General features: G+C 55.7%; 1 protein-coding gene across 2 annotated transcripts in view; it reads left to right on the forward strand.

Annotated features, from left to right (window-relative positions):
• The window catches only part of GYG1 (glycogenin 1), a 37,023-nt gene extending 12,034 nt beyond the window's left edge, over positions 1–24,989 (forward strand). Inside the window, exons 5-8 of one of the 2 annotated variants that reach the window (XM_036243407.1) lie at positions 6,976–7,102; positions 21,766–21,985; positions 23,878–23,928; positions 24,196–24,989. In XM_036243407.1, the coding sequence (XP_036099300.1) occupies positions 6,976–7,102; positions 21,766–21,985; positions 23,878–23,928; positions 24,196–24,369 (572 nt within the window). In that variant the 3' untranslated portion in view covers positions 24,370–24,989. The remainder of the gene's footprint in view (positions 1–6,975; positions 7,103–21,765; positions 21,986–23,877; positions 23,929–24,195) is intronic. The other variant, XM_036243406.1, reaches the window with a different exon arrangement.
• The last annotated feature ends 2,406 nt before the right edge of the window (positions 24,990–27,395 follow it).

Consider the following 27,395-nt stretch of genomic DNA (forward strand, 5'->3'; position numbering starts at 1 on the left):
CTTGTCTGGAAAACTCTTTATATGGCCATCGATTCTAAACGACAGCTTTGCAGGATAGAGTAATCTTGGTTGTAGGTTCTTGCTTTTCATCACTGTGAATATTTCTTGCCACTCCCTTCTGGCCTGCAAAGTTTCTTTTGAGAAATCAGCTGACAGCCTAATGGGAACTCCCTTGTAGGTAACTAGCTGCCTTTCTCTTGCTGCTTTTAAGATTCTCTCTTTGCCTTGAACCTTTTGCATTTTGATGATGATGTGTATTGGTGTGGGCCTCTTGGGGTTCATCTTGTTTGGGACTCTCTGTGCTTCCTGGACGTGTATGTCTGTTTCCTTCACCAAGTTAAGGAAGTTTTCTGCCATTGTTTCAAATAGGTTTTCAATTTCTTGTTCTCTCTCTTCTCCTTCTGGCACCCCCAAGATGCGAATGTTGGCATTCTTGAAGTTGTCCCAGAGGCTCCTTACACTATCCTCATTTTTTTTGGATTCTTTTTTTTTTGCTGTTCTGATTGGGTGTTTTTTGCTTCCTTATATTCCAAATCAATGGTTTGCTTCTTGGCTTTACCTACTCTATTGAATCTGTGTAAATTATTGTTTATTTTAATTAGTGCCTTCTTCATTTCTTACTGTGCATCCTTCATTTCTGACTGGTCCTTTTTTATGCTCTTGAGGCCCTCACTAAGTTCGCTGAGGTTCTCACTAAGTTCCTTGAGCATCCTTTTAACCAGTGTTTTGAACTCTGCATCTGTTAGGTTGCTTATCTCCATTTTGCTTAGTTCTTTTCTTGGAGTTTTGTTCTGTTCTTTCATTTGGGACCTATTTCTTTGTCTCCTCATTTTAGCTGACTCCCTGTGTTTGTTTCTATGTATTACTTAATGAAAAGTATGGGGCTAGCTGAGACCAGATGCTGCTTGTTTGAAAGAATTTAGGAAAACCTGAAGCAGGATCCAAGACAGGCCAATCCTATGGTTAAGCAAGTGGCAACAGCTTGGGTGGGCCTGAAAGTTGGATGGGGCAGGGCCTCAGGGAGTCACCAGGGTGGGGCTACCAGTGTGAGCCAGGTTGCTGGAGTCCCAGATATGGGGGCTGTCTGCTGCCCCAGGGAAGGGCTCACCAAAGGAACAAAGGCCTCTGACAGCAGGTTTGTCTCAGAGAAAGCCCCCTCTCCAGCCCCTCACTCCAATGCCAAACAGCTCAGTTCTTCCCCATATGTCTCTGGTGCCTTTCAAGCTGCCTCCACCACGCTGGAGCCCGGAGGGTTCGAGCCCGAGTGAGTCCATTTGCAGGCCCTTTAAGGAGCTGCCTGGGGCTCCAGCTGCCTCAGCCTCCCTGAGCCTCAGTTCCTGCTGGTTTTCCAGCCAGAAGTGATGGGGATTCTCTTCCTGGCACTGGAACCCTGAGCGGGGCGCCTGGTGTGGGACGGGGACCCCTCAGTCCTCAGGGAGGACCTTCCCAGCCAAGGTGTCCTCCTGATTTTTATCTGCCACACGTGGGTGTGGGACCTGCCAGTCTCATGTGGCTGCTGCTTTATTCCCATGGTTGTAGGACTTCCATCCAGCTCGGGGTCAGGCGGTTCTGAATGATGGTTGTTCTGTAGTTTAGTTGTAACTTTGATGTGGTTGTGGGAGGACGGTTACCGTGTTACCTACCCACCACCCTGACTGGAAGTCCCTTTGAATCTTTTTTTAAGGTGGAAGAAAAAAGCTAGAACATAAAATGGTAAAAAAGAAAAACAAATCCATTGCTCTCGATTAACTGAGTCGAGGTCAGGGATGCAGTGAGCCGTGCCGGGCTGGAGTTCCCAGTGCTGGATTCGCCTGGGGCGAATCTGATGCCCTGAGCAGACCTCCCAGAAGTGGCCCAGCGGGGCCGTTTGTAGACGGGAACTGAGCTGAGCGTCCTTGGCGTGCTCCCTGTGGGCAGATGGTGGTGCTGCAGTGTGTTGTGGGACGTCAGTGCCAGGGAGCGAGCCACACTTCCTGCTCAGAACTTGTGTCTGGTATAGTATTAAACGTACTCTACTTTACATAATTTGCTGGATATCTGCCCCTCTGCCCCCTTATTAAATTGAGAACGATTTGAGAGCTGGACTGTATCTTACTCATCACCTTAGATATACTGTCTATACCTAATTTATATAATTCAGACATTTTCTATAGAAATGACATTTCTGAGAGTTCCATTCCCTGTCACAATAAAATAAAAAAGGAGTCATTCTCTAAAAGACCACCGGCCATTGCTGGTCACATGCAAGCAGACCGCCTGGGATCTCGCTGCGGATTCTGACTCCGCAGGTCTGGGTGGGGCTTATGGTTCTGCGGCTCCCCCCCCAGGCCGTGCCCGCTCCCCTGAGGCCGTGCCCGCCCCCCCCCCCGGCCATGCCCGCCCCCCCCAGGCCGTGCTCCCTCCCATTCCCCCCCCCAGGCCCTGCCCGCTCCCCTGAGGCCGTGCCCGCCCCCCTCCAGGCCGTGCCCGCCCCCCCCAGGCCGTGCTCCCTCCCATTCCCCCCCCCCAGGCCCTGCCCGCTCTCCTGAGGCCGTGCCCGCCCGCCCCCCCAGGCCGTGCCAGCTCCCGCTCCCCCCCCCCACAGGCCCTGCCCGCTCCCCTGAGGCCGTGCCCGCGCTGCTGGAACCTGCACCACTCGGAGCAGCACGATGCTAGGGGGTCAGTCCTGTGGCCGAAACACGGGGGTTCACAGTTCAACCAGAACGGGCCCCCCTTCCCGCCATCCACAGTAGGCAGGCCAGCTGCCACACACTTGGGAAGCGCACACAAGCTACACAAGATTAAGCAAGTGCACACATTTAAAAGGGCACTCGGTGCCATTTCTGTCTTACAAGATAATAGGCCCCTTTCTGACGCTGCGATATGTGCGTGGCCACCAGGTTCCCGGCCTGGTCAGAAGACCCGGAGAACACCGAGTGGTGGTGGGTTCTCCCCGGCACGTGGCGCCTGGTGGCGGGATGACACAGACCTGCTGTTTGTGTGCGTGATGGACGCCAGGGCCCCGCTCCCGCCCGTGTCTCCAGCCCTGGCTCGCGGGACCAGCTGCGGCGTGCCCGCTGGCCATGCTGGTGCCCGGACCTGTCAGCAGACACGGCTGCCTCGAGTTTGGCCGGAGCGGGTGTCCGTGTCGGAGACTCGGCAGCCCCACGGCCCGCGTGTGCGGCGCGCTGCCTGCGGGGCTGCGGAGGAGAGGGTGTGGGTGGCCGGACACCTGCCTGACGGGGTGAGCCCTTGGGAGAAGACGGTCAGAGTGCTCAACCTAAGTTACTGCAGAAGCCACAGACTTCTGGGTGGTGCTTAATTCTATTTATAATTCACAATTTTTGGCTAAAAGATGACCCTTTGTCACAGAAAGGTCAGTGGCCTTGGAAGTTTCATTATCTGGAGTGTCCTGGAGGGAAGGTCTCTGTTGAGAGCTGCAGGTTTGCAGATTGAATGGGCACCCAGAGTCCCCAGCCTCCTGCCCTGTCCTCCCTCCTCTTGCTTGTGCCGGGTCCCCTGTGCTTCTCAGCCTCCGAGGCACACGGCTGTTCGTACGGTCCCTGGGGGTGAATGGAAGCCGCCTTTGGGGTCCAGAGGCAGCCGGCCGGGCTCTGCGGGGTCCGCAGGTCCGACTCCTGTTTCTCACCGCCCCCCCACCCCCCACCCCCGTCCCCGTCTCCCCCCGGGACCAGGACATCCTCTTCTGCGGCTGCTGTTCTGACCTCCCGGCGTTAGATGCGTTTCTTCGCTGCGTCACATGGGGAAAACAGTTTAAACAAAATTGCTTAACAAAGTCTTACAGTTGGCAGAAGAAAGCAAGAAATAGGAAAAATACGATACCCAATTTTACAAAGTTCACAAAACAGAAAAATTACGTATGTTGTGGGGTTACATACGTATGTGGTAAAATAAAGGAAATCGAGACAATGACACATGAAATTCCTGGCTAGTGGTTATTCCTGGGTAGGGGACAGTGAGAAAGGGTTGAAGAGTCCACACACAGAGCTTAAAACACCTGTGCAGTGTTTCAGTTACATTGATGTTGGGTGTACAGAGTTTTGTTATTAATATGCTTTGTAACCTAAACATACATGTGTCCTTTGATAATATCATACTTTGTAACAAAAATAAATTAACAGTGTTTAGAAAGAAAATATCTTAACACAATGATCATTCTTGCCCCTTAATATGTTGTTATTTTAAAATTACAAACATATAACAATATTAAGGAAAAGACAGGGGGAGGGAACATCTATAATACCATTCCTCTTACATAGTAGTTACTTTTATTTTTCTTCCAATATGAATGTTTATGTTCTTAGTTGCAGTCACGCTATGTATCTTCATATTACACAATGATGATCTTTGTAGCCTTTGTTTTCAGGGCTGAAGGATATTGCCCTGAATGGTTATTGTAACAGTGTGCCAATCTTCCCTCTGTGGTGCAATAGTTAAGTTATTTCGGCGTTTCTGCTCTAACGGAACATCTTTAAGGTTCTTAAAACATTCGTTCCATAAATAGCATGCTGTGTGTAAAACATTCTATTACAGGCTAGAATGGACAGGGCTAAGCAAAACTCTGTCCTCGTGGAATTCAGACTCTAATGACTACTAGTTCGTGATTGTGTTCATTTGTCTATACAGCTGAAGTCTCCTTTTGTTCATGTAACAAGTGAGCATGTCCTGGTGCCATTGTTAGTGTCCTAGGACTTACAAGGGTCAGACTCCAATTTCTGATGAGCTGTCTGTCCATCTCTTCAGAAACGGGGCCGGTCAGAGCCTCCGTATGCAGAGAGGTTGCTCCGCAGATGCTGGCGCAGCAGGTGCCCCTGATCCATAGAGTTGATTGAGGGTGTTTGGAAAGGATGGGAGACACAGGGGATGGATAAGGGACACGGACTTTATGCCCTGATCTTACCACTTAGCTCCAAATGTTAAATAAATCTCCACATTTTTAAAGTTTATTTCAAAACCAAGAAAAACTAAATAGTAATGAACAGCCAGTTAGACGTGTTGTATGTTTAGAAAGGAACGGCCTCAGGGCAGAGCATCGTGAGGAGGAGAGTGGAGAGTGACTGTTGGACACACCAGCCTCGAGCTTCGGGGGAGCGGGACTCTCTCTGCCCGCCTCCCCCGCACAGGTCCCTGCCCCCAGAGTCCAGCTGCTGCGCCGCAGGGCAGCCTGTCGCGCTCACCTCCTGAAATCTCGTGCGCCTAGGGCAGACGGCACACGGGCTCTGTGGCAGGATGTGTTTTGAGGTGACTAGTGACCTTTCTGACTACTTGTGTGCGTATGATTTAGGTGTGTAGATTGTTATTTATTTTTTATTTCTTTCGAACGAACACCACAGTCGTCACTTTCCAAGGAAGACGTGAAGCCCAGGGACCCACAGGCTGAGCCGCACTGTGCTGACCCCGACCTCCTGGAGAGGGCACCAGGGGTGTCCTCAGGGCCTTCTGATGGGGAGCCAACAGTTGGGGGCTCCAGAACATAAGCCCATCATTCCAGTTTGCACTCTTGCTTTTTACTTTTTTTTTTTTAATCTCATCGTTCTTAAAAAGTCCAAATCTTTGCGAAAATTCAGGCCCAGTGTGGTCCAGTCCATGCCTACCTCTCCAGGACTCACCGCCCCCCCCCCCCATCTGCGGTCCCCTCCGCAGGTCATTCTCCGGGTCTTTCCGTAGTCATGTTCCCGCCCCCCGCAGGCCTGTGGCGTGTGCTGTTCGTTCTGCCTAGAACACTGCCCTCCCTGTCCCCTCATCCGAGTGCTCCTGTGTCCTCCCTGTCCCCTCATCCGAGTGCTCCTGTGCCTTCCCTGTCCCCTCATCCGAGTGCTCCTGTGCCTTCCCTGTCCCCTCATCCGAGTGCCCCTGTGTCCTCCCTGTCCCCTCATCCGAGTGCTCCTGTGTCCTCCCTGTCCCCTCATCCTGGTGCTCCTGTGCCTTCCCTGTCCCCCTCATCCGAGTGCTCCTGTGCCTTCCCTGTCCCCTCATCCGAGTGCCCCTGTGTCCTCCCTGTCCCCTCATCCGAGTGCCCCTGTGTCCTCCCTGTCCCCTCATCCGAGTGCTCCTGTGTCCTCCCTGTCCCCTCATCCTGGTGCTCCTGTGCCCTCCCTGTCCCCTCATCCTGGTGCTCCTGTGCCTTCCCTGTCCCCTCATCCGAGTGCCCCTGTGTCCTCCCTGTCCCCTCATCCGAGTGCTCCTGTGTCCTCCCTGTCCCCTCATCCGAGTGCCCCTGTGTCCTCCCTGTCCCCTCATCCGAGTGCCCCTGTGTCCTCCCTGTCCCCTCATCCGAGTGCCCCTGTGTCCTCCCTGTCCCCTCATCCGAGTGCCCCTGTGTCCTCCCTGTCCCCTCATCCGAGTGCCCCTGTGCCCTCCCTGTCCCCTCATCCGAGTGCCCCTGTGTCCTCCCTGTCCCCTCATCCGAGTGCCCCTGTGCCCTCCCTGTCCCCCTCATCCGAGTGCTCCTGTGCCCTCCCTGTCCCCCTCATCCGAGTGCTCCTGTGCCCTCCCTGTCCCCCTCATCCGAGTGCTCCTGTGCCCTCCCTGTCCCCCTCATCCGAGTGCTCCTGTGCCCTCGGAGCCTGGCTAAGGCGGCTTCCCCATGGAAGCCTTCCCTGCCCCGTGCACGCCTGGTCCCTGCGTTTCCTTTGCTGCCCTCCCTCCATTTCTGGGGGCTTGTGGATTCTTGGTTTGCTGGTGCCGCGCCCCCGCCCCTCCCAGGCCCTGGTGGAGACGGTGGCCGTGTCTCTGTCACCTCGGCAGTCCAGTGCCGGAGCAGCGGGCGCGTGGTAACGGCTCAGCGAATGTTCGTGGAGTCAGTGAAGTAGCGCGGGCACTGGCTACCCATAGACTGTCCTTCAGGGTTAACGTGGACTGTCTTCCTCTAAAAATGGAACTAGTATCTCTGTTTAAAGGTCTAGGTGTCTATTCTTATAAAATTACTGAACTGGCCTTCAAGTCTGTGACTCTTCATTTGTTTTTTTCTTTCAGGTGGGGACCAGGGTTTACTGAACATGTTTTTCAGCAGCTGGGCAACGACAGATATCAGAAAACACCTGCCATTTATTTATAACCTGAGCAGCATTTCTATATACTCCTACCTCCCCGCGTTTAAAGCGTAAGTGGAAACCGGTTCACTGTTGTTGAGGGGGTGCGGGCCGGGGGTGAGTTGAAGGTGGGGGGTTTGTCTGTGGGCAGTAATCGGCGGGGAGCTTTGCAGGAAGTCCTCGTGCAAGGAGCAGGCTGCGAGGGCAGGGGCCTCGGTGCTGTCCGTCCCGTGTGCGTGGAGGGACCTGAAGGGCATCTGGCTCCTTCCGGGGAAGGCTCCCCTTGGCTCCTGTGGTGCCCACCCCCTGGGGACTCTACGTCGTGGTCAGGAGCACCCTGGGCGCCGCCCCAGCTCGTCCACGGGCCAGCGTCAGAGTTGCAGCTCCCCCACCCGTGAGCCGGGGCGCCAGCAGCTCCCCCACCCGTGAGCGGGGGCGCCAGCAGCTCCTCCACCCATGAGCGGGGGTGCCAACAGCTCCCTCCCCTGTGAGTGGGGGGTGCCAACAGCTCCCTCACCGGTGAGCGGGGGCGCCAGCAGCTCCCTCCAGGTGGTAGCGGGGGTCAGTGCGATGCCCACCGCGGTGTGGTGTCCGCACCTAGAGGGGGCGGTGGCCTGGCTCCCTCCCTTGACGCCCCGCAGTAGCCTCTTCCCGGGCAGTCACTAGTTGCCGAACTTGCAGCTCAGTGGAAGGTGGACTTCTCCATCCCGGTGTCCCACAGAGGTGGCCTTGAGGCGGTCACGGGAGGTGGATGGGCAGGGCCTGGCCTGCCCTGGCGTTAGGTAACCATGAGGTGACCGGTCCCTTCTGCTTGAGGGGTGGTAGCACAAGAGTCATCTCTGAGGCCAGAAAGGTGGGTGTGTGGCCTTGCTCTGCGCTCACCGGCGGTACGGCCCCGCCCCGTGCCTCCGTTCCCCAGGTGCAAAGCGAGGAGGAGGAGAACAGCTCTCGGGGTTGTCGTGGGGATGAAGTGAGTTCGCTCACGTCAAGTGCGCAGTGGGCGGCCGTGGTTTTTGGCAGCATGCTTGCTGGGCACTGTCCCTGGAGCTGTTCTGATTTGGCACCTGATACAGCCAGGTGGTGACAATTGTCCCACCGTGAGTGCCCGGGCCCTGTCCTTCAGCCTCTGACTCACTGGGCTGAAACCAGGGAGATGATTCCGTTTCCTGAGCAGGTGCCAGGCTGCCAGGTGGACCCCGAGGTCCAGCCATGAGCCCGGAGCTCCCCACTGCGCCGGGCTTGCGCCCTGTCCGGCGTGGGCATGCCGAGCCAGCAGACAGTGCCGGTCACTCTCCCAGTTCAGCGTCCGGAGTCCTCTCTGTACGTCTCACCGAATAATGAGCATGTCCAGATTTTTGTGGCAGAAACGTTTCCTTTTCTGTTCTGTGTGGGCAGACTCGGTCCCATCCCCCAGATGAGGGGTACAAGTGTCCCGTGTTTTCCTCTCCAGCTGATCTCGGCGCACGTCTCCAACATGTGACCGTCTCCACTCTCTTCCCTTCCTCACACACACAGGAGACTCGAGCACCAGCTGTCGGCCGAGGACAGCGAACAGAGCAGGGCTCCCTGTCAAGGTGGAAAAGGAGGAGCAGTACCTGCCTCTCAGACCTCGGCCTTATAAGTACAAACCTGGCTTGCTTGAGAATGTCGGCCTGGTTTTAGAAACCTTGCCGCTCACACCCTGCCGGCTGAGGCGCTCCTGCAGACTCGAGCCGAATTCGTCCATAGTGGGCAGGGCTTCTGACTGGGTTCAGCTCAGCCATCAAAAAGGTGGGCGTGCGCAGGAGGAGTCTCTCCTCAGCAGTGTGAGCATGCCCACCGCCCCCTGGGTCTGCAGAGCGCGCATCTGCGGTGAATGCAGGGGACGCGACACCCTGACACCCACCCAGTTGGTCTTGCTTCTCAGACAGGGTCATCCCAGCGTGTAAAGATGCATGCTCTCCACGCCACGTGGCCCCGTGCCCAGCAACCCTTTCCCTGTGGTTCATGTGACACACATCTGATCGTCACCGCGCTGTCTACACTGAACACACGGCCTTGTGGCCGCAGCCTGGCTGGCACAGACCCGCTCGCGCTCCTTGTGTTTGGGAAAGAAAAACAAGAAGCAGGTGAAGCGGGGTCATGTGTTCAGGGGGAAGGTAGACCTGTTGGCTAGAACCATGGCCCCTCTCTCAGGAACCCAGTTTTTTAATGTCCCCTAAATGAATTTCTCAGAAAAACAGTTTGAGATCTAAATTACCAAAATGGTAAGGATGGCTCCAACTTCCTGGCTCAACCAGTGAGTGCTAATTTTGGAAATCTCCCTGGTTCACTGGCATAATCATAGTGTATCTGACGCCCTGGGGACTTTGGGAGCGACTGTGAGCCCGACATCAGCTGGCCCCTGGCCTGAGCCCGTAGCTCAGCCCGGAGGGCGGGCGGCGGCTCTGGTTTCTGGGTCAGACTGCTCGGGGCAGCGCCTTCCCAGCCCCTGCTGCCTGTGTGGGGACGCTGAGCCCAGACCAGAGAACCGTTTCCCTTCCCTCTGCCAGGAAAGGCTGCTGGTGGGGATTGTGTGTGTGTGTGTGTGTGTGTGTGTGTGTGTGTGGTGTGTTTTACAGAGATCCATCTCTAGACACATTTTTCCTTACAATTAAGGACTGACAACTCAGGCTGATAGTAAATTTCTTTTTTGCTTCAAGTTCATGTGGAATTGTGGACCCAGTCTTTGAAGCTGAAAAAGACTGTCCTGAACATTCAGGCCATGATAGCTACTCCACAAAGAGCCCCGTGGGCCTCTGGGAGCTCAGCACGGGTTGAAACCCCCCGCTGGGCTCCGAACACCGTGGCAGTCCCAGGACCGAGCAGCCGCATGGTCCTCCGGCCCGCCCTAGGACGGCAGGGTGCTGCAGGTGGGGTGAGAGGCCACGGAGCGGGCCAGAGCCGCCCGGGCTTCGTGGAGAAGGAGTGCAGGGTGGGTCTCACCAGCAAGGCTGTGAGCATGAAACCTCCACGGGGTGGGTCGGTGCCAGAACCTTACAGCCCCGGCTCTGGGAACGTGGCCTCCGTGATGTGAGAAGGTTCTGCTACAGGGTAGCTTGCTGTGCAGCAGACTGAAATGAACTTGAGCCATAAATGTAGCATGTCTGATACTTTTCTCTACATGCTGTTTGGGTGGAACAAAACATAAAGGAAATACAGTCGTTCTAACACTTTGAATGAATACTCAAACACAGCTTCTGAAAAACAATAATATTTCTGTAACCGAAGATCCTCGCTAACACAGCACAATCTGAGAACAAAAGGGCCCGGTTCAGTGATTTCTAAGTTAATCTGTAGGGTGTGCATTGAGAAACAAGTTCGTGAATGCATTCCCTACTGGTATTTCTCGCAGTACCTAGCATAACGTCTGGGAGACAGCCGGCGTTGGGTCAGTATTAGTTTATTTTACGTTTTCTCCATCCGGAGGGCCTGTTTATTGTATCCGTGTAGCATACGGTTTGGCTCGGGCATAGCACTAGACAAAAATTCATTAGTCTTTTTAAAATGAGTCACTTAGTTCCATTGTAGACTGTGTCGTATCCACTGGCCAAATGCTGTGTGTCGCACTGTGGGAAATGGGCCGAGAGCAAAAGTCAGGGGCTCTCTGGCCTGGCTCTGACCTGCCACACAAATTAACTGGGCAGATCGATTGACCACACAGTTTGATGTACCAGATAATTTCCAGGTAAACATTGTTTCCTCCCCTTGTATTGAGTTGAGCTGTGATGAGGCCAAGTCTCAGGAGCGAGGTCCAGGAACCTGAAAGATGTCTTCCCGCTCGTCCACCGTCCCCATGCCTGCGGGCACTCACGCCATCTTGTTCTGCAGAGAGGTGCCTGTTCACTAAGAGTGCATCAAACCTCTTTAAAATCAGTATTTTCCGAACATGAATTGAACCGTCATTGTCCTCGGTTCTCTCGTTCTTGTGTGTTTCTGATTCGAAGGTTTGATCCCCAAGGCCCTTGGCTCCAGCCCTCCCCTGACCACTGTCGTCGAAGCCCTGGCCTCACACCTCCGCGCCCCGGACCCCGAGGCCTTGCCGCTCGGATCCTTCTTCTCTTTTCAGCCGAGGCGGCCCACTCGCTGGTCCGTTCAGTCGGCAGACCCCGGACAAGGACAGGGCTCCACGTCTCGTCACCCTGGCCATCGTGGGGTGTGCAGGGCCGTGCGGTGCGTGGCACGGGCTGTCCAGGTTCGAGGGGTGAGGGAGGGTCGAGAGGAGAATGTGTGGATGTCTCGGTCCTTTCTGGGCGTCAGTGATACTCGTGGGGCCCACATGGTCCATTTCTCAGATGGCGTCGGGTCGTCTGACTTCATCTGTGAATGTTTATCACCGTCAGGTGCTCTGCCCTCACATGGTCCTGCTGCCTGCTCTGCTCTCTTACCTCGGTCCTCATCACCGAGGGACAGCCTTCTGCGTCAGGCCAGCCCGCCTCTAGAGGGCGCTCTGACAGTGGGCGGAAGGGTGCAGGGAGCGTGCACGGCAGAAGTCTGGCTGGGAAACGCCATCAATAGGAGAGGGTCACAGGACTGAGGGGGAGACACCCTTCCTCTGAGCTCAGACAGGTGGGCTGCAGACGGACGGCCTCACAGGTACATTGTCTCTCTTACGTAGAATTTCACATGCAACTCAACCAGCTTCTTATGAAAAACAAGATCCTCAGTGGGACGTGGGGGAAAGATGTCAAAGGTGACTGACATCTCGGGTTTGGGGCCTGAGCTTCTAGAACAAGGAGTTGCGTTCCCTGAGATGAGACAGACGTGGGGGAGGCAGGTGTGTGGGCAGTGATGGCGGGAGACGTTTTGAGCCTATTGAGCTTTGGGCGTGTTAAGTTGGAGAAGGGGAAAGTGTGAAGTACCGAGGTGTCAGAGTGGGGAGCTGAGGAGACATCTGCTGGGACATAGCAGTTGTCAGCATGTAAGTGATACCTGCAGCCATGAGACAAGGTGATGTGACCCGGAGTGAGTGTGATGGGGGACAGTCCTGGAGACTGAGCCCCGAGGCAGGAGGAGGAGGGGAGCAGGGGCAGGGGTCAGAGCAGACAGCAGGAGGAGGGGAGCAGGGGCAGGGGTCGGAGCAGAGAGAGGTCAGAGCAGACAGCAGGAGGAAGGGAGCTGGGAAGGGGTCAGAGCAGACAGCAGGAGGAAGGGAGCAGGGGCAGGGGTCAGAGCAGACAGCAGGAGGAGGAGGGGAGCAGGGGCAGGGGTCAGAGCAGACAGCAGGAGGAGGAGGGGAGCAGGGGCAGGGGTCAGAGCAGACAGCAGGAGGGGCAGGGGCAGGGGTCAGAGCAGACAGCAGGAGGAGAGGAGCAGGAGCAGGGGCAGGGGTCAGAGCAGACAGCAGGAGGAGGAGGGGAGCAGGGGCAGGGGTCAGAGCAGACAGCAGGAGGAGCAGAGGCAGGGGTCAGAGCAGACAGCAGGAGAAGCCCCTCAGGGCGAGGTGTTGCACAGGCCATGCAGAGAAACCCTGTGAAGGAGGAGGGGACCGATGTGTCTGTGTCCAAGGCTGTGAGGGTCCCAGGGGACAGCTGAGAGCTGTTCTGGACCTGGAACGTGGTGGTCACCGGTGCCTTTGGCAGGAGCGCGTCCAGGAGAGGGGCAGGCCTGCTGGACCCGGCCCGGGATGGAGAGTGGAGACCCCGAAGGAAGACTGTGCTGATGCATTTCCTCTCAGAGGGAGCGGAGAAACGGGTTGGAGCTGGAGGGATGGTTTTGTGAAGATGGAAGAAGTGACGGGATGTATGTGTATCGGCGCCGGTGATCACGGAGGGAGAAACACCACTAACGCAGAGAACTGAAGGGAAGCTTGCCGGAGGGGGTCCTTGAGTGGGCGGAAGGGGTGTCCTCGTGGAGGGGAGAGGCCTGGGAGGAGGCAGAGTGTGCTGGGTGCATGAACAGATGAATGAATGGCAGGCAGCCAGCCAGGAGAGACTGGAGACGACCTGCTGCGTCCAGGAAGTCTTCCTGGTGGCCTGGCCTTCTGGGCTTTCCCTGGCCTACTGTGAAGAGGGGCCAGCTGGTCGGCAGTGCAGATGACTAGGTCCCAGTCTAGGTGATTGCAGTCCAGGTGTGAGTGCTGACGTCCTGATGTCCAGAGCGTGATTGGCAGGCGTACTTAGCTTGAAAGGCAAGGAAAAGCAGGTGTGTCCCTGGTGGCCAGAGTGGTGTGCTGGGAAGCTGCTGCCTTCTACTGATGGACAGGCACCTGCCCATGGTCCTCAGTCCGCCCCACCAAGTCCCCTCTTCCCCAGCCACCAGCCCAGCCCTCGGGCACTTGGGCTTAGCCTCCCAGTCTAGACTCCGCGTGGGTGAGAGGAGGCCTTCTGACGAGAGAAGAGGAGGCTCGTGGGCTGTGAGGGGTGGGTCTAAGCCGTGGAGTGGGCATGCACCAGGGGACACGCCCGATGTGGGTGCAGGACGCTGCCCCACCGCCACGCCCCTGGAGGTCACGAGCTGTTCTCCGTGCGGGGGAGGAGCGCTGCACAGCTCCACGCAGACGGCCCCTGGGCCCTCGTGGGTCAGCTCCTTGGTCCTGAACAGTTCTGCCGTGTCCACATGCTACCAGCCACGTTTCTCAGCTGCTCACTAGCCGTGCACATTCTCTCTGGTCTTTTGTAACATCAGGTCACTGGGATTATTTTATCGGCTGCGTCAGCAGTGTTGCTGCTGGCTTGGGCTCAGGCTCTGCCTTGTGACCTGGACGTCTCCTCCGAGTTCCTAGCTGGTAAAATTAGAACACTTATTTTAAGAGATGTGTGCAAGCTGAGACAAATCCCCGTTATTGGGCCAGAGTGAGTGCCTCTCGGCAGTTCAGAGACAATTGAGGTATGTTCCCAACTTGTTTTGTTGTCCCTGGCCGGGTTCGGTGGATAAATCAGGCAGTGAGTCAGTGGCTCCTGGTCATCCTTGTTCTGGGCTGAGGTTAGTTGAGATTATCTTCTGCCATCAACATTCCTCAGGAGAAGTAAAAAACATTCCTCAGGCAGCAAGAGTGAGACATAAAAACAACCACATGGAATTTGTATCCAGTTCATTGAAACTCTGGATTCCACATTTGTCAACAAAGTGTCTTCTTAGGAAGGAAGGCGAGTGGCACCCGCCCTGCAGGCCGCTCTGCCCCATGGTGTGGGCACCGTTCTGGCTCACCTGAGACCCACAGACTTCGTGCAGGGTGTGAGCACCGTTCTGGCTCACCTGGGACCCGCAGACTCCGTGCAGGGTGTGAGCACCCTTCTGGCTCACCTGGGACCCACAGACTTCCTGCAGGGTGTGAGCACCCTTCTGGCTCACCTGGGACCCGCAGACTCCGTGCAGGGTGTGCGCACCCTTCTGGCTCACCTGGGACCCACAGACTCCGTGCAGGGTGTGAGCACCCTTCTGGCTCACCTGGGGCCCACAGACTTCGTGCAGGGTGTGAGCGCCATTCTGGTTCACCTGGGACCCACAGACTTCGTGCAGGGTGTGAGCACCCTTCTGGCTCACCTGGGACCCACAGACTTCGTGCAGGGCGCTGGTGCCAGGCCGGCCCCTCTCCAGGAGTCCCCGCGGAGACTCCTTATCCACCCGGCCACCTGCCCCCCTCCTGCCTCGCCTGCAGTCTCCCGTTAGCAGCCTCAGTGCCCACCCTCCCCCGCCCCTCCTGCAAAGGCCCTGGCTGGGCCGGCCCACACCTTCAAGTTCAGTGGTTCACCTGAGCCCTTGCATGGAGCCCTTGCTCTCAAACCCCCTCTTCTCCTCCCCACTTACTTCCACCGACCTCCCAGGTGTGTGGCAGTAATACCTCATTCCCCAAGAGATCCCGTCTCTTCCTGTGCAGAACCGGCTGACACAGGCTGGACCGGAACACCTGGGCTGGCCGTGACTTGTGTGTGTCCCCTCTCATGTATTTTGTGATTCGTTTTGTTGTGACGTCGGTAGCTGTTCAGAGTGTCCGGCACACGCGGCCTTCCACGGTCCTCCCATTGCTGCCCTCCTCACCCCTTCTGATGGGGGTGCCGCGCCCTGGGGAGGATAGGCAGGTCCAGCGCACTGCCGTCCTTCCTTAGTTTCTGTGTCAAATGGGCTTAGTAAAACTTCCTTAAAACCAGGATTGCCCGGTCTCTGAAAGGGCTGTCCAGGGGATACAGTTTTTCAGTTAGGGTAGAACGGGGAAAAGAAGGTAGTTTTGAGGAAGGAGGGTCCGCCCTCTGGCCCGAGGGCAACGTTGGTTTAGCATTAAAGAGACACTTGGAGACCGTGGATTCGTGAAGGCGGAGCCCAGGCCTGAGCCACAGTGAGATGCAGGGTGTGGACTGTCCCCAGATGGCGTTCCTATTGACTGGCACAGGGAAGGTGGGCCACATGAGGAGGTATCCAGCCTGCATGAAGCTGGTGCTCAGGGAGGCTCAGAAGCCCCTGGGCCCCTGGGGACAGGCAGAGCCCGAGGCTGAGGTGTGCGGTCGGCCAGCAGCAGACTGGGCCGCCTCACTGTGCAGGGTTGGTGGCATCGCAGTGGTGGTCTGCGGGGCTTGGACCTCTGTGTCCCTCCTCGGCAGGAGCCCTGAAGGCCAGTGCACGGAGTGAGGGCTGCAGGGGCCCTGTGACACTGTCCCGCCCAGGCCACTGCGGGCGCAGGCTGGGCCCCAGAAGCACCGGCGTCTCTCTGAACCGGATGCGGTGCCCCTTCCGGCGGCGCCAGCCGGGCTCCTCGCGGTCTCTCTGAACCGGATGCGCTGCCCCTTCCGGCGGCGCCAGCCGGGCTCCTCGCGGTCTCTCTGAGCCGGATGCGCTGCCCCTTCCGGCGGCGCCAGCCGGGCTCCTCGCGGTCTCTCTGAACCGGATGCGCCGCCCCTTCCGGCGGCGCCAGCCGGGCTCCTCGCGGTCTGTCTGCACCGGATGCGCTGCCCCTTCCGGCGGCGCCAGCCGGGCTCCTCGCGGTCTCTCTGCACCGGATGCGCTGCCCCTTCCGGCGGCGCCAGCCGGGCTCCTCGCGGTCTCTCTGAACCGGATGCGCTGCCCCTTCCGGCGGCGCCAGCCGGGCTCCTCGCGGTCTCTCTGAACCGGATGCGGTGCCCCTTCCGGCGGCGCCAGCCGGGCTCCTCGCGGTCTCTCTGAACCGGATGCGGTGCCCCTTCCGGCGGCGCCAGCCGGGCTCCTCGCGGTCTGTCTGCACCGGATGCGCTGCCCCTTCCGGCGGCGCCAGCCGGGCTCCTCGCGGTCTCTCTGCACCGGATGCGCTGCCCCTTCCGGCGGCGCCAGCCGGGCTCCTCGCGGTCTCTCTGAACCGGATGCGGTGCCCCTTCCGGCGGCGCCAGCCGGGCTCCTCGCGGTCTCTCTGAACCGGATGCGCTGCCCCTTCCGGCGGCGCCAGCCGGGCTCCTCGCGGTCTCTCTGCACCGGATGCGCTGCCCCTTCCGGCGGCGCCAGCCGGGCTCCTCGCGGTCTCTCTGCACCGGATGCGCTGCCCCTTACGGCGGCGCCAGCCGGGCTCCTCGCGGTCTCTCTGCACCGGATGCGCTGCCCCTTCCGGCGGCGCCAGCCGGGCTCCTCGCGGTCTCTCTGCACCGGATGCGCTGCCCCTTCCGGCGGCGCCAGCCGGGCTCCTCGCGGTCTCTCTGCACCGGATGCGCTGCCCCTTCCGGCGGCGCCAGCCGGGCTCCTCGCGGTCTCTCTGCACCGGATGCGCTGCCCCTTCCGGCGGGGCCAGCCGGGCTCCTCGCGGTCTCTCTGCACCGGATGCGCTGCCCCTTCCGGCGGCGCCAGCCGGGCTCCTCGCGGTCTCTCTGCACCGGATGCGCTGCCCCTTCCGGCGGCGCCAGCCGGGCTCCTCGCGGTCTCTCTGCACCGGATGCGCTGCCCCTTCCGGCGGCGCCAGCCGGGCTCCTCGCGGTCTCTCTGCACCGGATGCGCTGCCCCTTCCGGCGGCGCCAGCCGGGCTCCTCGCGGTCTCTCTGCACCGGATGCGCTGCCCCTTCCGGCGGCGCCAGCCGGGCTCCTCGCGGTCTCTGCACCGGATGCGCTGCCCCTTCCGGCGGCGCCAGCCGGGCTCCTCGCGGTCTCTCTGCACCGGATGCGCTGCCCCTTCCGGCGGCGCCAGCTGGGCTCCTCGTGGTCTCTCTGAACAGGATGCGCTGCCCCCTTCCGGCGGCGCCAGCCGGGCTCCTCGCGGTCTCTCTGAACCGGATGCGCTGCCCCTTCCGGCGGCGCCAGCCGGGCTCCTCGCGGTCTCTGCACCGGATGCGCTGCCCCTTCCGGCGGCGCCAGCTGGGCTCCTCGTGGTCTCTCTGCACCGGATGCGCTGCCCCTTCCGGCGGCGCCAGCTGGGCTCCTCGTGGTCTCTCTGAACCGGATGCGCTGCCCCTTCCGGCGGCGCCAGCCGGGCTCCTCGCGGTCTCTGCACCGGATGCGCTGCCCCTTCCGGCGGCGCCAGCCGGGCTCCTCGCGGTCTCTGCACCGGATGCGCTGCCCCTTCCGGCGGCGCCAGCCGGGCTCCTCGCGGTCTCTCTGCACCGGATGCGCTGCCCCTTCCGGCGGCGCCAGCCGGGCTCCTCGCGGTCTCTTTCCTGTTGGCTACTTTCGGTTGCTCCGCCCGGTGACTGTCGGGATGTTTTCGGGAGTCGTTGGGCACCTTCTCCAGCTCTCAGGCCGACCGTCTGTAGTCGGGGAGTCAATCCATGCAGGAACAGGTCACTCGCAGGCGGTGTCCTTACAATCCTGGGCGTGTCTCGTAGTATCAGCCAGTTGTGGTTAAGGACCTTGGCTTTGGGGCCGCAGGCCTGGGTGGACTCCCAGCCCTGCACCCACAGCGTGTGGTTCTAGATCAGCCATTAACTTCATGCTGTTTCCTCACGGAGCTGTTCTGGACACGAGCTGAGATGCATCATGCGATCGCTCACCAGCCGGCCTGTGCGAGCCCTCAGTCCACGGCTGGGCAGGAGGGGGTGTGGCTGCAGGACGCACAGTTGTGCTGTTCCGTGTCCCCGTCTCATGTACTCCTGCCTTGGCCCACCCTGTGTGTTAGACGTTACTGTTCCTAAGTATTCGCAAAGCGTCAAGGAGAGCAGATTAGAAAGGAGTCCAGTTTAGTCTCTAAAATTTATGTCTTAATTTGATGAGTATGACTGTATGACATCCACAGGTGGCCGTACTGGTCACTAGGACAGGACGGTGCTCGCGTCCAGGCCGGAGCCTGAGCAGGACGGGTGTCTGAGGGGGGAGGGAGCACTCCGCCCCCGGCGCCATTCTGCTGTAGCTCGTGGCCGTGTCGCCAGGATGGGGCTGCACCCTCACGGGGACATGGGTGGAAGGCTGTTACCATCCTGCCCGTCCTTCTCGGCCTCTGGTGAAAATGCCCTCCCGTGCCGATGCTCTGCATCCCGCAGTCCGAGCGCAGCACCGCCCTGGTGGCTCTGAGCTGTGGCCTCGCTTGTGCTGCTGTTACTCTTTTTATTGGCAGACTCAGCTCCCTGTTTGGGCAAAAGCCTCTTGGGCCCATGTGCCGAGCATAGTGCCTTGCACACCTGGTTTGGGCATTATTATGTATATCCTCTTAAGGATAAAATTGCAAGTACTTGTGTGAGACTGGGAGTGTGTAAAATACTCTGTGTGTATAAAATAAAAAGTTAGCTTGGGGATATCAGGTGTCCACTTCCTTTTCCAAAGAAATGCAGTGGGAGATGGTCCCCCCTAGGGGGGCTGATGGCAGGCTCACCCGTCCTTCACAGTGCTGCCTGGAGCTGGGGGCTGGAGAGGGGCGGGCGGGGGGGCGGCTGGAGAGACAGCTGTGGGTGTCATCTCTGCCCTCAGCAGCTGGTGGCTTCGTGTAGTCAGCCCCTGGGACCTCCATGAACACTGGTAAAATCTGTCTTGAGGACTGTTATTCTCAGTCATGTCTTTAAATAATTTGGGCCCAAACACAGTAAACTCTCAGATGATGACAGCTGTAGAAAGGTTCTGACGTTAACACAGAACAAAGAACTTGAGCAGGCGGGAGAGGTCACGTGGAGAGAACTGGCATTAGGTAGATCCGCGTGTCCCGACCAAACCCTCTGCATGCCTCTAGGATGAACCCACTGAGCTGTGACGTGCGAGCCCGGCACTCGGGCTCTGTCCCATGTCACCTTCGCTGTCACAAGAGGACGCTTGGTCAGGCACATCTGCTCGCCTCACGGCTGCCTCTCGGCTGGAACTCCTGTGTGACCCCCATGTGAGCTGTGCAGACTTCAAGGACATCCACCCCCTCAGCTCCCTGCCCAGTGCCCCGGCTCGGTGGCCTCAGCCTGAGCTCCTGGAGCCCTCACCGGTTCCCCTGCCTTTGGCACCTGTTGTATTCACTGATATTGTTATTTGGTCTTACGTTCATATCTTTCCTCCAAGCCACAGTAGGACTGATCTTAATTCTTACTGTGAAATGTAGTGTATGTCCCAGAGAGAATATACAAAAGATGTGCAGCTTTTTAAAATACCCACTACCCGAGTGACGAATGGGACACAGCCAGTACCTTGAGGCTCTCCTTTGTCCCCCCCCCCCCCCCCGTCCCAGCTCCCTCTCCGCCGGAGAACCAGTGTCCTGACATCTATACCGATCACAGTCTTCTCTTCTAACGGCGCTTTTTTTGTTTTGCGCTTATATACGTGGATTCATATGTATTCCTATTTGAATGTGTATGTATTTCTTTTCTCAGCATATTTTAAAAGTTCATTCATTTGCTACATGATGTGTGTAGCTGTAGCTTGTTCGTTCTCACTGCTGTATTGGGCTCCATGATACGAATGTGCAGACGTTGTCCTTGGACAGCAGTACAACGCGAAGGACCATGTGCTTTGGGCTTGATTACATGGGTCAGGCACAGGGGGCGGCTGTCAGAGTTTTAAAGTGAAGGGTGAGGTTTGCCTGTGAAATTGTGTGAGGGAAAATGTCTCCAGCTAATTTTTTTGCCAGAGAGTTGAGAAAGGGCAGAGATACATGAGCCTCCCCCTCTCAGTCCTCTGCTTTCAACCACCTGAGAATGTGGGTCTGTTTCTAGAAGAAGAAAAAGGGTAGAGCCCGGGCCAGTTTGGCTCAGCGGTTGGAGCGTCGGCCTGTGGACCAGAGTCCCGGGTTCGGTTCCCGCTAGGGGCTCGTACCAAAAAGAAAAGAAAAAAGGTAGAAACCTAAAAAGTCACAGAGCAGTTCTAAAGTGGGAAAACTTAATGAATTATTTTTTAATGAAAAAAAAAAAAGAATGGATCCATAAGCCTAGAACCTCAGTGACGTGCAGCAGTTGGCACGCATTCCTTGCCCGCGTGTTGGTGGCCGGGCTTGGACAGCGCCCAGTCTCAGCTGGGCGTGCAGCCGGGTCACCGGTCTGGTCCACACGGCTGCATGCAGCCCCGTTTTCTGCGGCAGGTTCACAGCTCCGCACTGAGGGGAACGAGACATACTGCTCCCTGGGGTGTGGCTCAGGGTCGGAGCATCAGCCGGCGGGCCAATGAGTCGCGGGTTCGATTCCGGTTCAGGCACGTACCTCGGTGGTGGTTCATCCCCGGCCCTAGTTGGGTCATAGGGGAGGCAACCAGTCTATGTGGCTCTATCACATCGATGTTTCTCTCTGACTCTCTCTCCCTCCCTCCCATTCTGTCTGATAATAAGTGGAAAAATATCCTCAGGTGAGGAATTAAATAAAAATAAAAACTGTTTTTCTGAAGGCACAGTGACACTTCTGCTTACATTCAGTGTCCAGAGTGTGACAGGCACCCCTCCGACCCCAGAGAGGGGTTAGTGGACAGCCCTCCAGGTCCAAGGGGGTGGGCTGGCCCCAACCCCCACCCTTGTCTTCTCATATACACAAAGTTAAATAAGGGCCTAGACAGTATTCCTGCCGCTTAGCGAAGGGACTGACGGTGAGGTGTGCACGCTGATGGACGGAACAGCCAGCGCGCCTGCGCGCCCCGACGGCCGGCCGGCCCAGAGCAGGGGGTTCTGCCTCCTGCACCCTCCTGGCTGAGCTCTGGAACATTCCTCCCCTTCCTTGCTGTGGCTTCCAGCAGTCCACGGAAGCGCTGGCTTCTTACTTGACCCTCTTTCCTCCTGTCCGTGCTGTTTGAACAGCTTCGGGATGGGCGTCACCAGAGTCCGATTCCCGCTCCCGCCCGGCCCTCCTGTCCCGTGTCCCGCAGTGGGAGGAGAGGCCTTACCCCCTGGGCCTGAAGGTGAGGCCCTGCCACAAGCAGCCTACAAGGCTTTAGGCTCGTTTAACTTTCCTGCCTCGGTTTCCCTGTTTCACTTGCCTCAGGATTTTCCTGCCTCTTCCTTGTCCTACAGCGAAGTGACTGATGCAGCCCAGCGCCCGGGAGGCGGGGAAGTGGACGCTCGCTCAGCGAGCTCACCCCGTGGGCATTGCTTCCAGTGGACGCGTGCCCGGCCCGCTCGCGGAGGGCGTCTGCAGGCGCGTGCCCACGGCGGGGCTTCCGGGTGTGGCACAGGCGTCTCGGACCCGAGTGGGTGACACGGGACGGTTCCTAGCGGCGGTGCCATCGCCGTGCGCGGGGGACCCGTGTTCTGGTTCACCGATACCTTTGCACTTTTTGTAGTTAACACAGTGGGACAATTTAAACAGATTTTGCGGCGTTTTTCAGGGAACTCGGTCCCTGGCAGCCACCGCTGTGGGGACGTCGCTCTGCCGAGTCCGCGGAGCCGATGCTGCCGCTGCGCCTCCGCCCTCAGCATCCACACCCTCCCCGTGTTTCCTCGCAGGTTTGGTGCGAACGCCAAAGTCGTGCATTTCCTGGGGCGAATCAAACCGTGGAGTTACACCTACAATCCTGAAACAAAAAGCGTGCAGAGCGAGCCCCAGGACCCCACCATGGTTCACCCCGAGTTCCTCAGCCTGTGGTGGGACATCTTCACCACCAGCGTCTTCCCTCTGCTGCAGCAGTTCGGCCTGGCCACGGACCCCCACTCGCACCTCACCGTGGTAGGTTCTGTTTCTCCCTCAGGGACTGATCGCTGGGTTTTCAAAGCTTTGTGTGCCAGGGGACGTGGACTGTTTGGTGGCATTTTAAACAGAGAGACACAATGTGTGGATGGAAAACGTGTCCATCTTAGTAGGGAGACACGTTACCAGCAAAGACTAACACAGAAGCAGAGTTTGGGTCAGTTTTCCTTAGATGTGAGGGCAGAGGAAGGCTTTCAGAGGATTCACTCTATAGCTGTGTGTTGTAACTATGAACGTCTTAGCCCATTGCCCCGCGACTATTCCTAAAGCAGCAGCTGCCATGTTTCGTGTTTCAGAAAATGCCAACATTTAAATAGAGCTATTTTATTTTTGCCTTCTGCTCAGAAGACTGTATTTTCAGTGAAAATTCAACATGAACATACAAATACTTTTCCAGGATTATTTTGGTTTTCCATGTTTGTATTCCTATATGGTTGTATAGGATCTTAAGAAAGAAGTAAAGAGGAAGGTGATGTACTCAGCATATTTTCTGAGGTTTGTTCTTTTGGAAGAATTGGAAAAGGGTAAGAAATGACACTTTGGGGAGGTAGCAGAGGGTAAAGGGGGATAAATGGTAACAGATGGAGATGATTGGGTGGTGAGCACACAGTACAGTGTACAGATGATGTGTTACAGACTTGTACACCTGAAACCTGTATAATTTTATTAATGTCACCCCAATAAATTCAATAATTTAAAAAAATTAAACCTTTATGTTACATATTAAGCTATAAAGAGTAGAACTGAAGGGGTGAATTATAATCAAGAGTAACTGATCAGTTAATTGCCTTTCTATAAGAGACTATAAGATTATAAGAGATTCTCCTCTTTGCTCTGGTAGAGACTTTGGCCATTTCACTTATTAGTGCGTGTAACAGAATACAAAAAGAAGAAGAGAAATAACTCAGCGCTCACATTCTCACTCTAACTGCTTTATGTGGACCGTGAACTAACCCTGCACAGTGCTTGGGACATCCTGGCGCAGTGAGCGCTCCAGACAGGTTAGCTGTTTCTGTTGAGCGACTAGTCTGTCCAGTACTGTTATTTAATATCCCCTTTTCAGATATTAAAGCTAGCCGAGGCGTAAAGAAGTTACCTAACTTCTCTTCATCATGTAGCAGACTAGTTACTCAAGAGCAGAACTGGACTGAAACCCAGGTCTGAGAGACTGTTACTCTTATGAAAATATGGTGAGCAGAGGACTCTGCAAGGGGCTCCTGTGTCATCCCTGTTGCAAGTGGAAGGCAGCCTTGGAGTTCCGGTGTATTTAAGTGCACACATAGACACTTACACATATGTACAGGTATAGCACCAGGAACAGGTAATCAGAAAGGTTGTTCTGGCGCCTTCTGTCAAAAGCAGTACCTATATGCATTCATCCACTTCCCTTTTTCTGCTAAGATTTCCAGTAGGAAGCGGAGATGCTCCCTTATGGAACGGTTGCAGGGAATTCATGTCTGGATGTAACAGGAAGCGAATGTAGAGTAGGTTTGCTCCATTTCCTGCATTTACCTTGTGCCTTCCACAACCCAAGGTCTGAAAATTGTGAACCAAAAAAGGTGAAGATGGGAACTGAGACAGTTGTTCAAAACTAAGCTGATTAAATGAACAGAAGCTACAGGGATAGATGCTGCATGGTCATGAGCTCGAACAAGCAGAGGAGTCGGGTGCTGGGTCTCAGACCGTTTAGCTCTTGCCTTTCTGACACCGCGACTGGCGTGTGTGGTCGGCTCCCCGCAAGGGGCCCTCGGACGCTTAGCCTCTCGTTCTGTTTAAGTTCTCCACCTTTCTGAGCCCACACAGACCGAGAATTTATCACGGAGCCGTCTTTCCTTGTCCATCGTCTTACACTTTCTAATGAACTGTTGCAGCTTTCAGACTTGGTCTGTACACTGGCTTTCTCTTGTGGCTTCTGTAGAAAGGTACGCAGAGCTTAAACATTAACCCTCATTACCTTGTTCTCCCAGTGTTTGCGCTCAGTCGAGAAGTCTTCGTTTCGTTAGGAAACAATCTCATGACCCTTGTAGTTCTGTGTCTTTTTTTGTTTGTTTCATGTAATGTGTTTCAGTTTTTGCTACTTTGCATGATAATTCATCCCGGCTTTTCTCACCTTCTTCAATGTGTTGCGTTCTCTAAAGCAGTCTGATTTCCAGCTCTCAAGGGGTCTCCAATTGTACTCTCCTTTCCAGGAAGATGTCTCGGGAGCCATGTCCCATCTGGCCCTGGGGGAGACCCCCGCGCCAGCACAGCCTTCTGTGTCCTCGGAAGAACGGAAGGAGCGGTGGGAGCAGGGCCAGGCCGATTACATGGGCGCCGACTCCTTCGACAACATCAAGAGGAAACTGGACACTTACCTCCAGTAGGCGCCGCGCCTTCCCAGGACACCTCACTCCACCGGCACTTTCCTCTGATACTTAGTGTTAGAGCTGGTCTGTTACAGTTGCTAGAGGTTTCACTAAGATTCATCGGGTAAGGGTGTTGTAGGCCGAAACAGGGTGAGGACAGGGCAGACATTATGAAGTAGCGGTTCTGTCATATGGACAGTGGCCTGTTTTTTAACCCTAGGCTTCTTCAGCTAACGTTCCAGATGTGCTCAGTTATGCCAGTCGCCAACATGTGTGGTAGGGGAAACCCAGCCTTACACTCTTACATGGCTCTGCCAGCTCCTTAGACGTGCTGAGCCGGCGCCAAGTCCGCGTCCCCCGAAAGGGGCGCCCTGCGCCAGACCTGCATTCTAGGCTGGCGGGCCCGCGGGTGGCTGCAGTTCTGCCTTCTGGTGAGGATGCCTGTCGCACACTGCTGAGCGACTCACGCCACAAGCGCCATTCCCCACTTCTCGCCTCGCCCGCGTCCGAAGATGCCCCCGGGTCACTCCTGCGGGCAGCGCGCCACGATGCTTTTGCCCGGGCTGCGTCCGGAAGCAGCGGTGTTCGCGACGGTGCCTGCGCTGCACCTCTATGACAAATAAAGACGTGTTGCCGCATCTCGCTTGTCTCATTTGGTTACGGATTTCTACTCCCCTTGAAAAAAATGTGTTGGGGCATTTCTCATCATTTCTAGAATTTGCCAGTATTTTTTAAACCCATGTAAGACTTAACACTAGAATATATGCTTTAAAAATTGGTTGCCAGATAGCTAAATATAATTAAATCTCGAGTCCTCCAGTGGAGGGGATAGATCTGATAGCTGAAAGTGAGATAAAATGGGACCCACACTGCATCTCCATAGTAAATGGTATTCTGATTTAGAATGTTATAACCTTAAAATCATCATACGTTCACTGTCAGTCTCTGAACATAGGCAGTAACTTTTCAAGGCTGTTAGAATCAATACTGGAATGTGTTCTGGTGTTTTTATCCGTGACTTAAAATGATAGAAATTGAAAGCATATTTCTTAAATGTACAGACTCCAGGTTGCAGGGATGGCAAGCTAGGGAAGGGTAGGGTGCAAAATGACCTTTTCACACTAAAGAGAGTATTCAGAAACCATTCTGTTGAAGAAAACAGGAGAGAAGACCAGTACAAGAAGAAACATGAAAGGCTTAGTTGGGCAGAAACTTGCGATGGCTTTTATGTGCTAACCTTCAGGGTCACCCCCTTTCCACCACACCTGTTGGCGACACAGGTCAGCCCTGTTCAGTAGGGTGTGGATGAACGAACAGGAGTATGGAATTCTAGAGGCAAGAATGACTGCAGACCACCTTGGAGACTGCCTGCGACAGGAACTCGAGAGGAACCTGTGGATTTACCCCGAATCGTGAAGGACAGATTACTCCTGAAAGGAGCTACAATTACTGGGACGGGAGGAGAATGGAGTGGCTGTGGTCTCCGCGCGCAGAAGGCTCTGCCAGACCAGTGCCTCCGGGCCGGGTGCTGCGTTCCCACGCCGCCAGGGCACTCCAAGCCCGTGCGTGGATCTCTGCGTGGGGGATGTGAGTCACATTCTTCCAGCGAGAACCCAGTGCACAGAAAAACACGGCCACACGGAAATAAATTTATCGCGGGGTAACTTGCAGTCATAAAAATCAGCTTTGATGTATGGACCGTCTATGTATAATCAGTTTCAAAGCCCTGTGTTGCGTTCATAACCCCAGTGGTCTCAAAGGTAAGTGTCTATTTCAAGGGAATACCTGAGCTTGTTCCAGAATCTAAGTTTCACATCAAACACAGTTGGAGCTGACACACACAGGACAGACAACAGAAGGGTTCCTTCAACAAGCATTTATTAAGTACCTACCGTATCACACATGTGACAGGCATTAGAAATACAGGACTGTACAAGATATAGTTCCTTATATTCTGGTAGGAGAAAGACAAAAAGAAACCAATATAATTACAAATTATGCTAGAATACACTGACAGCATTAACAGGCAAGATCCAAACTTGGGGTGGCCAGGAAAGACCTGCAGGATGATGACTGAGGCAGAAGGCGAGGTGCTGAGACGAGCAGAGGGAAGGAGATGCCCGTGAAGGAGCTGTGAGCGAGGCCTGAGCAGGCAGGAAGTCGCTGCGAGGCCAGGGTCCCAGACAGGCGCCTCCAGCCGGTGAGGTAGGAAGTGGCTTTGTCGGTCAAGGTACGGACGGACTTTGGATTTTATTTTAAATTCAACAGCAACTGATTTCAGCCTTCTTCATGTACTTTATATCTAACTTTTTATTAGAGAAATTATAAATACATACAAAAGCAGAAGAGTATAAAGAACCCTCATCACCCAACAATTGTTTCATCTATATCCCCACCAACTGCCCCTCTCCCCCACAAGACTACTTGGAAGCAAATCTCATATAAGAAATTGCATGTATTTCTATGTATACGTGTATATATATATCTTTAAGACAATAAGAACTTCAGAAGATTATTACACCAAAAAACGATTAATTCCAATGTCTCATTATTTTTTGTTTTATTCCCACTTTGTTCTATCAGGATCTAAGTAAGGCCCACACAGTACAGTTGGCTGATACACCTCTGGTAGTCTCTTCCCTTCCCTTCCCTTCTTGTTCCTTGTTTCCTCACAATTTGTAGAAACTAGATTGTTCTGTACTCTCCCACATTCTGCACCTTGCCGACTGCAGTTTGACCTGTTTCCCTGTATTCTATTAAGGTGTTTTGGGGAACAATACTTGACAGTGGTGTTAGCTACTTCCGAATCACTAGTTACCTTCTTATAGTAATTGCTATTGATGATCATTACCTAGATACATTATTTCATTAGGGATTTCAAAATGGTGATACTCTTTTTTTTTTATCCTCACCGGAGGACATTTTTTCCATTTTTTTTTTGTTCAGGTAGAGTGGGAGGGAGAGAGAGGAAGAGAGAGAGAGAGAAACATCGACGTGAAGGGACACATGGAGTGGCTGCCACCCACACGACCAACCAGGGCCAG

The sequence above is a fragment of the Molossus molossus genome, unplaced genomic scaffold (genome assembly GCF_014108415.1).
Source record: "Molossus molossus isolate mMolMol1 unplaced genomic scaffold, mMolMol1.p scaffold_m16_p_5, whole genome shotgun sequence".
NCBI lineage: Eukaryota > Metazoa > Chordata > Mammalia > Chiroptera > Molossidae > Molossus > Molossus molossus.